This window comes from Nycticebus coucang, chromosome 18, assembly GCF_027406575.1.
Source record: "Nycticebus coucang isolate mNycCou1 chromosome 18, mNycCou1.pri, whole genome shotgun sequence".
In the NCBI taxonomy this organism is placed as follows: domain Eukaryota; kingdom Metazoa; phylum Chordata; class Mammalia; order Primates; family Lorisidae; genus Nycticebus; species Nycticebus coucang.
In genome coordinates, this window is record NC_069797.1 from 55,340,473 (window position 1) to 55,355,918 (window position 15,446).

The 15,446-nt window shown below is 41.6% G+C and overlaps 1 protein-coding gene across 9 annotated transcripts in view; it reads left to right on the top strand.

Annotated features, from left to right (window-relative positions):
* Positions 1-15,446, top strand: part of CDK12 (cyclin dependent kinase 12) — a 101,332-nt gene that overhangs the window by 42,710 nt on the left and 43,176 nt on the right. For all 9 annotated transcript variants that reach the window (XR_008375555.1, XR_008375557.1, XR_008375558.1 and 6 more), the window contains exons 7-8: positions 9,488-9,544; positions 9,932-10,033. Coding sequence is in view for 4 of the 9 variants with exons in the window: in XM_053569426.1 (XP_053425401.1) it covers positions 9,488-9,544; positions 9,932-10,033 (159 nt within the window). In the remaining 5 variants the exon portion in view is untranslated. The remainder of the gene's footprint in view (positions 1-9,487; positions 9,545-9,931; positions 10,034-15,446) is intronic.

The window sequence follows — 15,446 nt, forward strand, 5'->3', positions numbered from 1 at the left end:
TCTGATTCACCTATTTTTTTGTTCGTTTGTTTGTTTGTTTGTTTTTGTAAAGACAGAGTCTCACTTTATCGCCCTCGATAGAGTGCCGTGGCATCACACAGCTTACAGCAACCTTCAGCTCCTGGGCTTAGGCAATTCTCTTGCCTCAGCCTCCCGAGTAGCTGGAACTACAGGCGCCCGCCACAACACCCGGCTATTTTTTTGTTGCAGTTCGGCAGGGGCCAGGTTTAAACCCGCCACCCTCGGTATATGGGGCTGGCACCCTACTCACTGAGCCTTAGGCACTGCCCTGATTCACCTATTGTTTTAAACATGTCTATTCATTTCTGTGTAACAAGCATCTAGTTTGGGATATGAAATAACTAAGGCACATTACCTATCTTTATTGAATAGAATAACAGATTATGCAGAGTTGCATACGACTGTCCCGGTGTTAGCCTCACATGGCATGACTGAACACTGTGGAGCTCAGAGTTTAGTAAAGGAGCTAAAGTAATAAATTCATTAAGTAATTATTAAGCCCTTTTTTTTCCCTTGAACTTTGGAGCACCTGGATAGATGGTAGTCTAGTATTATGGGTAGGAATTTATCAGATCAACTACGACTGACAATGAGGCAGCACATTTCTTGGCATAAGAAACTGCATGCACAACAGTATGTAAACATGAAAATAACATGTCTGGAAAACTGGTAATAGGTCAGTATTGCTAGAGCAAGAAGAGTGAAGTATATACTGGCAAGAAATGAAGCTGAATAGTTAAGAGGAGCCCATTGGGATCTTGTATATCCCCACTGAGGAGTTTAATCTTTATCTGTTGACTGGGAACCGTTGAAGGGTATTGGTTCAGTTTACTATTTTTTAAATTAAGTAATGCATTATTTTAAATTATACTCGAATACCTTTGATATGGGACAAACGTGGTGTTAAAAGATTATTTCTTTGTGTTGCTATCTCTGTGACACACAATACCCGTTAAAGTTGGAGGTTGATAACTTTACATTCATAGTAAATAATGTATTAAGAACTTAACGATGGCAGCTATCAGCTTGCATCTTTCTGGCCTACAGTATTAATATATTTCCTGCTGTTCCGTTTGCTCCTTCATGGGGAAATGTCTCAGGATAGGGAATAATTGCAGTTCTGCTTAGTGTCCTTTCTAGTATATTTCTCTTGGTCTTTCACTTCACAGAGTCAGGAACCGATGAGGTTCCAGACCAAATTGAACTCCCTTCATAGGCTGATAAGCAAGGTATAGGAATCCTATGGTCTAACCTAATCCATCCAGCTTCTGCCCTTGCCTACTTACCTTTGTCTACTCAGAGACCTCTGGGTGAGATTGCCTGGAGAAAATGGTGATGATTTGTTAACCAGGCAAGGAAGAGAGAACAGTGACAAGAGAAGAGAAGGAGCAGGGTTGGACTTTATGATGTTCATTATATATTTTTTTATTTATTTTATTTTTTACTTTTTTTAATTTTTTTTGAGACAGGGTCTCATTATGTTGTCCTTGGTCGAGTGCTGTGGCATCACAGCTCATAGCAACCTCAAACTCTTGGGCTTAAGCAATTCTCTTGCCTCAGCCTCCCAAGTAGCTGGGACTACAGTCACTCACCATAACGCCCAGCTATTTTTTGTTGCAGTTGTTTTTTTTTTTTTTTTTTGGCCGGGGCTGGGTTTGAACCCGCCACCTCCGGCATATGGGACCGGCGCCCTACCCGCTGAGCCACAGGCGCCGCCCTTTTGTTGCAGTTGTTATTGTTGTTTATATGGCCCAGGCTGGATTCGAACTCGCCAGCCTGGGTGTACGTGACCGGCGCCATAACTAACCACTGTGCTTTGGGCACCAGGCCTTTTTTACTTTTTTTGTGATAGACTCTTACTTTGTCACCCTTGGTGGAGTGCTGTAGCATCATAGCTCACAGCAACCTCAACTCTTAGGCTCAAGTTAGTCTCTTGCCTCAGCCTTCCAAGTAGCTGGAACTACAGGTGCCTGCCACAGTACCCAGCTATTTTTAGAGATGAGGGTCTTGTTCTTGCTCAGGCTGGTCTCGAACTGTTGAGCTCAGGCAGTCTACCCATCTCAGCTTCCCAGAGTGCTAGAATTACAGTCATGAGCCACCATGCCTGGCTATTTATTTATTTATTTATAGAGTCTTTGTCACCCTCAGTAGAGTGCCGTGGCATCGTAGCAACCTCAAACTCCTGGGCTCGAGCCATCTTGCCTCAGCAAGTAGCTGAGACTACAGATGCCCACCACAACACTCAGCTAATTTTTTAGAGATGGGTCTTGCTCTTGCTTAAGCTGGGCTTGAACTCCTGAGCTCAAGCAGTCCACCTGCCTTGGCCTCCCAAAGTGCCAGGATCACAGGTGTGAGCCACTTGGCCTGGCCCATTATATTTTAATTACACAAGTATGAATGAGACCTAATCATTTTAGATAGAGGAAAGACATAATTAGTCTTCTGTTTTAGAAAAGTCTCTTAAGTTATCACCATATGGTGATAGACTGAAGGTAGGGAGACCTACTAAGAACACTGTAAGAAATGGGCAGTGCTTGAAGTAACCCACGCATTGTTAGTAGGGACAGGCAGGATGGACATGGTAGATCACTAGACTTTAGCTAGTGAGTGAATAATGGGGAATAAATAAGCGAAAGCAATTAACAGATTTCTGACTTAAGAAACTAGCTAGATGGGTGGCAGTAGCAGTCAGTATAAGAACTACAGAAGGAAAAGGAACGTTGGTAAGGTATTGGGTAAATCCCTTTTGGATTTATCTGTTGCATATCCAGGGTAGTCTTATCTAATAGGCAGATGGTCATGTGGGAGTTCCAAACTAGCAGTGAAATATGACCTAAGAAAAGAATAAGAAAATTAAAAGTCAAGATATTAGTATGGAGTATGGGAATGAGCATCACAATTAATGGGAAGTTAGTGTTAAGTGTGTTTTTAATTTTTATGTTTTATAAGGGTGGCAGAAATCTGAAAACACACACACACATATTTTTTTCTCTTTTTGGAGGCAGGTGTAGAGTATTCTATCCCAGGCTAGAGGAGAGAGATTGATTAACCTTGGCCAAGAAAAGAGATTGACATACTTTTTCTACATAGTAGACCCTTGAACAACATAGCTTTGAACTGCATGAGTCTGTTTATATGTGGATTTTTTCCCAGCCAAATGCTGATGTAAAATACAGTATTTGCAGGACACAAAATTCTCATTTCAATAGTATAGTTCAGGGGTAGAGAATTTGACTGCAAAACCCATGTGTAGGGCCAACCTTTCATATATGTACTAAAGGACGACTGTAATTGATGGGAGAGTGGAAAGTAAGGTTGTTAGATACAAGTAAGTTTATAGCTAGAGAGTAAATGTTAAGGATCTCTTACTTGATGACTTTTCTTTTTTTTTTTACCAACTGTCCTTTACTGAGTGTGAGAGGGTAGGGGATGGATTAGGGCATTAAAGAGAATGCCAGAGGCTCATGCCCGTAAGCACAGTGGTTATGGTGCCATCCACATACTCCAAGGTGGTGGGTTTGAACGCAGCCTGGGCCAAGTAAACAACTGCAACAAAAAAATAGCCAGGCGTTGTGGCGGGTGCATGTGGTCCCAGCTACTTGGGAGGCTGAGGCAAGAGAATCACTCAAGCCCAGGAGGTGGAGGTTGCTGTGAGCTGTGGTGCTACGGCACTCTACTGAGGGTGACATGGTAAGACTCTGTCTCAAAAAAAAAAAAGAGAATGTCAGAAGGTCATTCATTGTAATACCCATTCATTGGGTAAAGGTAAGTAAAAGGACTAACCAGCAACATTCAGGACTTCACTAGGTAGAGCAGAATTTGGGAAATTATGGATTAGATATATCAAAAGGTCACAAGTAAAGGGAACTGTGAAGACAACAGTTTGGTTAATTGACCAAGGGTCCAGGCTATGTAGGGAAGGAAGTCTGATGTGAGGGAGGGCTGAACTGGTTGGGAATAGAGTCATCAAGTACTCGAGGATCTTGGCAAAAGGCATTTAATCCACGATTTTAGTGAGAATTTCTTACGTGTTCCCATATTCAACTTCTTTCTGTTAGACAGGACATAATAAAAATGGCATTTCTGTTCTATTTTATGTATTGCCAAAATTTACCAGTACTTCCAACTTCATACTATGAGGTAGGACTGTTAAGTTTGTGAACACTTCCTACAGAAAGTGCTTTATCATTGCTGAGTGTCACTACAGTTGCCTTCAAAGTACTCCCATAGGGGAACTATGCATGCACCAGTACCAGCACCTAGTTTATCCTTCAAAACAATTTTGGAGACTAGGTGCAGTGGCTTATACCTGTAATCCTTCAAAACAATTTTGGAGACTAGGTGCGGGGGCTCATACCTGTAATCCTAGCACTCTAGGAGGCCGAGGAGGGTGAATTGCTTAAAATGAGAAGGTCAAGACCAGCCTCAGCAAGGGTGAGACCCCATCTCCATGCCTTGTGGCAGGCACCTGTAGTCCCAGCTACTTGGGAGGCTGAGGCAGGAGGATTGCTTGAGCCCAAGAGTGTGAGGTTGCTGTGAGCTGTGTTGCCATGGTATTCAACCCAGGGGGCAAGAGAGTGAGACTCTGTCTCAAAAGAAAAAAAAAAAACAATTCTAGAACCGCCATCAAAGCTGTTGCCATATTACTCTTGCTTGATGTTCTGAATTAAATTATCTTCCTTTCAATATTTCCTTTATCTTTGGGTGAAGAACAAGTCATCAGGGGCCAGCTCAAGTGAGTAGGAAGAGTGTTCCAATACAGTTATTTGTCTACTGGCTGAAAACACCCTTACAGACAGTGCCATGTGAGCTAGTGCATTGTCATGATGCAAGAGCCATGAATTGTTGGCCAAATTTTCAGTTGAGGTTTTCCTAACTCTCTGTGGATTTTTACTTGGTCTGCTATGCCTCTCACAGTCAGCTGATGATTTTGATGTACAATTTGACGAATATTTGCAATGTTTGGATTAGTTCATTACCAGCCATCCTGACTTCTCTTCAAGAGTGACGTTTTCTCTCCCTTTAGAAAAATGTTTAATCCATTTGTACACTGCTGTTTTCTTCATGGCATTTCCCCCATAAAGTTGAACTAACATGTCTCTAATTTCACTTCCACTCTTGCCTTTTTTTTTTTGGAGACAGAGTCTCAAGCTGTCGCCCTGGGTGGAGTGCTGTGGCATCACAGCACTCTGCAACCTCAAACTCTTGGGCTTAAGCGATTCTCTTGCCTCAGCCTCCCAAGTAGCTGGGACTACAGGTGCCCGCCACGCCTGGCTGTGTTTTTTGTTGTAGTTGTCAGTGTTGTTTAGCAGGCCCAGGCTGGGTTCGAACCCACCAGCCTTGTTGTATGTAGCTGGCGCCATAACCACTATGCTATGGGTGCCGAGCCCACTCTTGCCATGTTTTACAAGAAAATTTACTAATGTTTGTTTGTTGCTCTAATCCTAACATTCTCAGGATGGCACACAAAACCACACAACAATAATGAATGCCACTCAGCAAGACACCACCAAATGTAGACACAAACACAATTGTGAGACATTGATAATCCAAGGTTATGAAACCTTATTGAGTTGTTTATGCAGTGCTGCCAAAGTAAGCACACAGTGGCAAGTACATGAATTTAATTGTCAGACCTTGTATCTCACCATGATCTTTTGGAAGGAGAAGTAGTTGGCTCGGTGCCCATAACACAGTGGTTACCGCCGGCCACATACACCAAGGGTGGTGAGTTTGAACCCAGCCCTGGCCTACTAAATAACAGCAACCAAAAAATAGCTGGACGTTGTGGCAGGCGCCTATATTATTCCCAGTTACTTGGGAGGCTGAGGCAAGAGAATTGCTTAAGCCCAAGAGTTTGAGGTTGCTGTGAGCAGTGATGCCACGGCCCTCTACTGAGGGCGACATAGTGAGACTCTGTCTCAAAAAAAAAAATAAGAAGTAGTTAATAAGGGCTGGGCGAGTTGGCTCATGCCTCTAATCCTAGCACTCTGGGAGGCTGAGGTGGGTGGAATGCTTGAGCTCAGGAGTTCCAGACCAGCCTGAGCTAGAGCAAGACCTCATTTCTAAAAATAGCCGAGTGTTGTGTTGTGTGCTTGTAGTCCTAGCTACTTAGGAGGCTGAGGCAAAAGAATTGCTTAAGCCCGAGAGTTTGAGATTACTATGAGCTATGATGCAAGGGCACTTTACAGAGGGTGACAAAGGGAGACTGTGTCTCAAAAATAATAAAGAAGTAGTTAATTAAAGTGCTATAAGGATGTTCTTTGGCAGATTAATTTCATTCAAGAAACATTTAGTTTGTACTTAGTATGAGCCAGGTGCTGGTGTTATTTAGTTTTAGCCTAATTTCTGTAACCATATAGAGTTGCCATTTTCATTTTCACTCTCAGGGTAAGGATACCAATAAATTTGAGCAACCCTCTTTGTCTCCATCTAAGTTGACTGTTCCTTTCCTTTTTTATTTTCTCAGAATTTGCTTATAAATTGAACTTGAAAAATGTCATGATCTTTGGGTAAAGTGCTGAACGCTTAGCAACCATAGTGTGGATTTAATGTAGACTTTTGTTACTAGGGGTTATCTTTAAATATCTTGTTCTGTTGCTCATACTTGGGGGAGTAGCTCTTAGCACAACTTCTTTGCTCTACTGCAGGTTGAATATCCTTTTGCTTGGGACAAGAAGCCTTTCAGATTTTGGATTTTGAAATATTTGCATTATATTTACTGGTTGAGCATCCCAAATCTGAAAACTGAAATCTGAAATGTTCCAGGGAATGTTCCCTTTGAGTGTCATGTTGGCACTCAAACAGATTCCGATTTTACTTGAGTCAGAGAGAGTTAAAAAAAAAAAAGGATGGGGGTTGGATTTTGGATTTTTTTATTTGAATGTTCAACCTGTCTCTTACTTTTCTTTTTTCTTTTTGAGACAGTTTCATTTTGTCTCCCTCCATAGAGTACTGTGGCGTTACAGCTCACAGCAACCTTCAACTCCTGAGCTTAGGTGATTCTATTCCTCAGCCTCCTGAGTAGTTGGGACTACAGGCGCCTGCCACAATGCCCGACTATTTTTTTTGTTGCAGTTTGGGCCGGGTTCGAACCCGCCATCCTTGGTATATGGGGCCCGTGCCCTACCCACTGAGCCACAAGGGCCACCTGTCTCTTATTTTTCTAACTCATCTGAGCTATCAGGCACCTAAAATATCACCAGTCCCCTACAAAAGAGTGAGCTGATCTTTCTTTTCCCAAGAGGTAGTATGGCCATAAATGTGATTAAACAGACTGCACAAATTTAGATAAATGTGATTAATCCAAAATAGTTAATAAATTGTTTTAAAGTCATTTCCCAAAATTTTGTGTTGCAATTTCTTCAAATATTCTTCACATCGCTGTCCAAAATAGAACACTGCGTGGAGTGAAAGGAGGTTGTAATTTCTTTCTTTCTTTCTTTCTTTTTGTTTGTTTGTTCGTTTGTTTTGAGACAGAGTCTTAAGCTGTTGCCCTGGGTAGAGTGCCGTGGCGTCATAGCTCACAGGAACCTGCAACTCAGGCTCAAGTGATCCTCTTGCCTCAGTTTTTCTATTTTTAGTAGAGACAGGGGTCAATCTTGAACTCAGGAGCTCATCAGTCCACCCGCCTCGGCCTCCCAGAGTGTTAGGATTACAGGCGTGAGCCACTGCGCCTTAGTTCAGGATTTCTTTAAGCCTAAGGGAATGATTCTCAAAGTGTGGTCTTCAGAGCAAATGCATTGGCATGACACGTGAGCTTATTACTAGCACATTCTTGGGTCATGACTTACTGAGTCAGCATTTCTGAGAATGGGGCCTAAGAAACTGTTTTAATGAGCTCTCCAGGTGAAAGTTTGAGAACCCCTTTAAGGTTAATGATCTACGTCTGTGGTATGGGAGGTAATGGCAGTAAATGAGGTTGGAGGGACCTCATTTATCATACAATTGTTTGCTTAGATCACAGCTGTAATCCCTATTTGAGAAAATCTATTATAACCACATTGTTATTAGGGTTTGCTTTTTATTATGGAAAATGTCAAAAGTATATGAATATTGAGATGCTAATATAGTTTGTAATTAATACATAATGCAATTAACATTTCACTATCTTTTTTATATTTCTACTGGAGTTTTTTCAATTTTAGCTCCTTATCAGCCAACTTAAAACTTGAAGTTATTTTAAAATAAATACAGACACCATTGCATTTTGCCATAAATAATCTGACAGACTTAATTATTGCCTAGTATCTTTTAATATCCAGTCCATATTATATATTTTTCAGTTATCTCAAAAATGTCTTTGCACTTAAGGTTATTCAAATCAGAATCAATCAAAGATTATAAGGTGAATTTGTTTGTTAGTCCTGTGAAATCTCTTTTAATCTAAAACAGCTCATTCTTTTTTCCCTTCAATAAGTATTTAAGTTAGTAGGTTTTAAATACTGTTGTTTATCAAGAAATAAAAGAAATATTTAGTTAAGGAGTCAAATCCAAAAATGTAATCATAGTTTTTAAAAAAGCCTAAGGCATTTTTTAATTAATTGAAATAGTTAAAAGAGACTTAATGAGGGAAGGTGACCAGTAAGAGAAGAACTGGGAGAGCAGAAGTTAAAATTTATTGGACAGTGTGATGGCACCTGCCTGTAGTCCCAGCTATTTGGAAGGTTGAGGCGGGAGGATCAGTTTAGCCCAGGAGTTTGAGATCATCCTGGGCAGCTTAGTGAGACTCTTTTTTTTTTTTTTTTTTTTTTGAGAAAGGAGTCTTACTTTGTTGCCCTTGGTAGAGTGCTATGGTGTCATAGCTCACAACAACCTTAAACTCCTGGGCTCAAGTGATTGTCTTGCCTCGGCCTCCCAAGTAGCTGGGACTACAGGTGCCTACCACAGCGCCTGGCTGTTTTTAGAGGCGAGGTCTTGCTCTGGCTCAGGCTGATCTCGAACCTGTGAGCTCAAACAATCTACCCACCTCAGCCTCCCAGAGTGCTAGATTACAGGTATAAGCCATTGTGCTCGGCCTGTTGTTGTTGTTTTTTTGTTTGTTTGTTTGTTTGTTTTTTGAAACAGAGTCTCAAGCTGTTGCCCTGGGTAGAGTCCTGTGGCGTCACAGTTCACAGCAACTTCTTTAAACTCTTTGGCTGAATTGATTCTCTTGCCTCAGCCTCCCACAGATCTGGGACTACAGGCGCCTGCCTACCACAGCACCTGGCTTTTTTTTTTTTTTTTTGTGCAGTTGTCATTGTTGTTTTAGCTGGACCAGGCTGGGTTTGAACCCACCAGCTTCAGTGTGTGTGGTCGGCGCCCTACCCACTGAGCCACAGGCGCTACCTTTTTGAAAAAAAAAAAAAAAAGACGAAGTTAAAATTTACTTTTCTAATTAAAAAACTAACTTGGCACTTGACTTTCCAGGTATAGTTTGGAGGCTTACCACTATTGCTTATGAAAGTAATTGTTTTTTGTTTTACAGTGGGCAAATCAAACTAGCAGATTTTGGACTTGCTCGGCTCTATAACTCTGAAGAGAGGTGAGGTATTCATCAAAATAACATGTGGGAAATAGGAAAGAATCCTTTTTATTCTTGGATATTCTAGTAGTCTGCAAGTTGCAACAGCTGGCAGAATTTCCTAATTATCTGAATGTGTTAACCACTTAGATTTTAGACTCTAAATTCTATCTAAATTCTTGAATTGTCTCCATGCTGAAAATCTACCCAAATTGGAATGGAAGTTATTTCTTCATCTCCTACTTATGTGCAGTTTACTTCTGCATTGTTAGATTGCTTTGGAGCTTTTCTAACAATATCTTCTTTAATTGGCAGATATTTCTCTTTACATTTAGTTAGTTATATGAGTATTTATTTTATCAGAAGCCACTGTAAATTTATGTCATTATTGTTTGCTTTACATTTCAGTCGTCCTTATACAAACAAAGTCATTACTCTATGGTACCGACCTCCGGAACTACTGCTGGGGGAAGAGCGTTATACACCAGCCATAGATGTTTGGAGCTGCGGGTAAGGCTCTCTGAAATCTGTTTTTGTTTTTTAATTTGAGACAGAGTCTCATTCTGTCACTTGGGATAAAGTACAGTGGCATCATCATAGCTCATAACAACCTCAAACTCCTGGCCTCAACCAGTCCTCATGCCTAAACTAAGCTTCATGAGTAGCTGGGACTGCAGACACAAACCAACACACCTGCCTAATTTTTCTCTTTTTTTGTAGAGACAGAGTCTTACTCTTGCTCAGGCTGGTCTCAAACTCCTGAGCTCAAGTGATCTACCTACCGTAGTCTCCCAGAGTACTAGGATTCTGCCTGGCCTCGATCTTTTCTTTTGTCTGAAACACATATATTATTCACTTGTACTGTGTTTTCTCTCTACATTGGCTTTTTGCAGCTCTTCTTAAGTTCAAAAGGATTGTGATAAACTTTTGGCTAGATTTCAGAGAAATCTGTTGATTATTTCTTCATATCATAGATACTTTTTTTTTGTAGAGACAGAGTCTCAGTTTATGGCCCTGGGTAGAGTGCTGTGGCATCACACAGCTCACAGCAACCTCCAACTCCTGGGCTTAAGCTATTCTCTTGCCTCAGCCTCCCGAGTAGCTGGGATTACAGGTGCCGCCACAACGCCCAGCTATTTTTTGGTTGCAGTTCAGCCAGGGTCAGGTTTGAACCCCGCACCGTCGGTATATGGGGCCGGCGCCTTACCGACTGAGCCATAGGCGCCGCCCGATACTTTTTTTTTTAAACAGGATTTATTTACTTTTATTTTATTTTATTTTTTTGCAGTTTTTCTGGCCAGGGCCAGGTTTGAACGCACCACCTCTGGTATATGGGGCTGGCGCCCTACTCCTTGAGCCACAGGCACCGCCCAGAGATACTTTTTAGTTAACATTTCCTCAATTTTCATGTTTTAAAAACTTTATTTGAATTGGGATCCAACCAGAAATTCACTTAAAGTCTGTAGATCACTGTTGATTATCTTAGGTCTCTGTCTTTTTTTTTTTTTTGCGACAGATTCACTATGTCACCCTTGGTAGACTGTTGTGGTGTTGCAGCTGCCAGCAACCTCAGATTCTTGGGCTTAAGCGATTCTCTTTCCTCAGCCTCCCAAGTAGCTGGGACTGTAAGTGCCCTCCATAACGCCCAGCTATTTTTTATTGTTCTTGTTGTCATTGTTTAGTGGGCCTGGGCCACGTTTAAACCCAGCAGCCCTGGTGCATGTAGCCAGCACCCTAACCACTGAGCTACAGGTGCCAAGGCTATCTCAGGTCTTTTAATTGTGCATTCCCCTTTCATCTGTCCTAATTTTGTTTTATTTTATTTCCTTATAATTATCTTAAAAGAAACTAGGTAATTTGTCCTATAGAGCTTCTTGCAGTCTGGATTTTGCTGATTGTGTCCTCATGGTATTTTTTAGCATGGTTCTTTATCTCCTTTTTTGAGACTAGGTCTTGTATGTCACTCAGGCTAAAGTGCAGTGGCTATTCATAGGCACTGTCTTGGCACACTACAACTTTGAACTCCTGGGCTCAAACCATACTCTTGCCTCATCCTCCTGAGTAGCTTGGAGTACAGATGTGTGCTACCACACGTAGCTTATCCCTTTTATTTCCTACAAATTATAGGTGGATTCAGGGTTGATTTTCAACAATCCATTAACCTTGAAGTTACTTTACAGGTCATTTTGAATACTTAATAGAAGTTATGTACTCAGTAGTTCATCAGAGTATCTGCCCAGAGTATAGGCAGTAAATGAGCATGCTATCTCTTGAGTTTTTTGGTTTTTTTTTTTTTTTTTGTAGAGACAGAGTCTCACTTTATGGCCCTCGGCAGAGTGCCGTGGCCTCACACAGCTCACAGCAACCTCCAACTCCTGGGCTTAAGCGATTCTCTTGCCTCAGCCTCCCAAGCAGCTGGGACTACAGGTGCCCGCCACAACGCCTGGCTATTTTTTGGTTGCAGTTTGGCCGGGGCCGGGTTTGAACCCGCCACCCTCGGTATATGGGGCCGGCGCCTTACTGACTGAGCCACAGGCGCTGCCCATTTTTTTGGGTTTTTTTGAGACACAGTCTTACTCAGTCACCATAGTGTCATAGTTCATAACAACCTCCAACTGCTGAGCTCAGGTGATAGCCTCCCCAAGTAGCTGGGACTATAGGTGCCCACCACAATGCCTAGCTATTTTTTTTTCTTAGAGAGTCTCACTGTGGTCACCCTCAGAGTGCTGTGGTGTCACAGCTCACAGCAACCTCAAACTCTTGGGCTTAAGTGATTCTCTTGGTAAGGTCTACAAGTAGTTGGGACTACAGGCGCCCACCACAATGCCTGGCTATTTTTCTGTTGCACTTGTCATTGTTGCTTTAGCTGGCTCGGGCTGGATTCAAACCTGCTAACCTTGGTGTATGTGGCTGGCGCCCTACCCACTGAGCTACGGGTACCCACAATGCCTAGCTTTGGTTTTTTTTTTTTTAGAGACAGAGTCTCACCTTGTCGCCCTTGGTAAAGTGCCGTGGCATTGCAGCTCATGGCAACCTCCAGCACTTGGGCTTAGGCAATTCTCTTGCCTCAGCCTCCCGAGTAGCTGGGACTACAGGCGCCTACCACAACACCCGGCTATTTTTTGTTGCAGTTTGGCCGGGGCCAGGTTTGAACCCACCACCCTTGGTATATGGGGCTGGGGCCCTACTCACTGAGCCACAGGCTTATGCCCAGCTATTTTTAGAGAGAGTTCGAGACCAACCACTCCTACTCAGGTTGGTCTCGAACTCCTGAGCTAAAGCAATCCACCCACCTTGGCCTCCCAGAGTGCTAGGATTTTCAGGTGTGACCTACCACACCTGGCCAAGTTTTTCGTAGAGATAGGGTCTTGCTTTTGCTCAGGGTGGTCTGGAACTCCTAAGCTCACGCAATCTACCTACCTAGGCCTCCCAGAGTGCTAAGATTATAGGCATGAGCCACCAAGCCCAGCCATCTCTGGAGCATTTAAAAACAAAACAGTCCATTACAAATAAATCAGATTTCTATTGCAGCCTTGTGGGGACGGTTCTAAACAACGACAGATTTACACACACAAACCAGTTTACATTAATATGCAGTTGTCAATTTTTTTTTTGAGACTAGAGTGCGTGGCGTCACAGCTCATAGCAACCTCAACCTCTTGGGCTTAAGTGATTCTCTTGCCTCAGCTTCTCAAGTAGCTGGTGCTATAGGCATCCACAACAATGCCTGGCTATTTTTTTTGTTGCAGTTGTCATTGTTGTTTAGCTGGCCTGGGCTGGGTTCGAACCGGCCAGCCTCGGTGCATTGCTATAACCATTGTGCTATGGGTGTCGAGCCCAGTTGTCTATTTTTCAAATGTTACCAGTTGTGGTGGTTACCCACATCCATTAATTTACTTGTGACTCGGAAGATGACTCACGCCACTAATCCCAGTGTTTTGGGAGGCTGAGGCAAGAGGATTGCTTGAGGCCAGAAGTCAAGTGCAGCCTGAGCAACATAGACCCATCTCTAAACTTTTTTAAAAATTAGCCAGGTTTGGTGGCAAGTACAAAGGCAACAGTGAGCTATGATTATGACACTATACTCCATCCTGGGTAAATAACAAGATCCCTTCTCTAATGAAAGAAGAAAAAGGTAACTTTTCATCTATTTGGCTAGCCCTACGTACAAATCATTTTTAAAAGGTAGGATAATAGTTAGCTCTCATTTTATTTGTGAGTTTTCAAAATAATTAGGTAGTTTTCTAATACTTTCCAAAGATAATCAGTAAGAAGTTTGGTGGTTGTTTTGTTTTTGTTTTTTAATTTTTTGTTTGTTTTTAATTTTATTATGAACTCACAGATTAAATATATTTAATATGTTTAATCCATCTTAGTTATTAGCTCAAACTGTCCAATCTTTGGCAAGTGGGAAGGTTTTTGTGTTATTTCTTGAGTCCTTTTGATAGGTCATAGGGGTCTTTGATATTGATAGCTTTGTTTTCTGGTTCCAAGCCTATCTTGTTCATTTCCTGTCCCATACCTGAATCAGCCATTTCTCTAAGGAATCTTAGTTCCTTTTAATAGAAATTGATATTGAGAGACTAAAATTTGTGTTTTAAGGGTATAGTTCATTATGTCTTATGTTGTATGATTTATGCCCACATATGTCCTTGACCTCCAAACCTTATGATTCTGACATGTATACTTCCCAGTAGAGCATCACTTATTTCCATTCTTTTCCTCTATTAATGTCAGTCTTTAAGAGGAACACTATAGGGATTTTATTTCAAAATTCAACAGAGAAAGCATAATTTCTGTAGTAGCCTACCCAAATCAAACGAAGCTTTAGTTAACTTTTACTGACTCAAGCTGGGTATATTTTTGTTCTGGACTATTTGCTTAAATATTATTAGCATTGAAATTGTCATGACTAGACTCTAAAGTTAACACCCCATTAAGATGCATGGGGAAAGTTCATAGCTCTGTTAGTACTATTATTTCAGTCTATGCAACCTGCCACCTCAGTGCAGTAGCAGTGTTGATTACATAATGGAGATGTCTTCCCCACCTAAGGACTGGAAGCTGAAATAAAAACAGAAACACACAATTGGATTTTAAAATTACAGAAAAGTAGACTTTGTTTAAAGCATAGTGAAATGGAGTTGAGATTTTGTTTGACTTTTGATTTTAACTTATTACTTTGGTAATCCTTGGCAGTCTTCTCTAAAAATATTTCTATGGGATGTTCTTTATAAAGAGTTGGTATGGGAGTTCAGTGTACAAATCAGGGAAGAAACTAGAAAGACTAGGACAAATTATTCCTAGAGTCTGAATAGCTGGTAGTTCTTTGTGGGCTTTTTTTCTCCTTTACTTTTCTTTTTTTGGGAGGTGGGGGGGAGGCAGGGTCTTGCACTGTCACCCAAACTAGAGGGCAGTGGCATAAGCATAGCTCACTGTAACCTCAATTGATCTTCCTGGCTTAGCCTCCCAAGTAGCTAGGACTACAAGCCCAGGCATACTCCACCATGCCTGACTAAATTTTTAAATTTTTATAGAGACAGAGTCTCACTGTGTTGCCCAGGCTGGTCTCTAATTCCTAGCCTCTGGCCTCAAGTGATCCTTCCACCTCAGCCTCCCAAAATGCTAGGATTACAGGCATGAGCTACTGTACCCAGGCTCTGTCTCTTTTTTATCAGTTATGACACTACTTGGAACTAGATTTGGCAGTTAATGTTGGAAATCAAATTAAATTTTTCTTTTACTTTTTCATCTCTAAATAAGGGTTGAGAGAATATTGGAAGTTAGAATTTGTCTTTTGAGGTTCACAATTTTTTTTTTTTTGAGACAGAGTCTCACTTTGTTGCCCCTGGTAGAATGCCATGGCATCATAGCTCTAGCAACCTCAAACTCTTGGGTTCAAGTGATTCTCTTACCTCAGCCT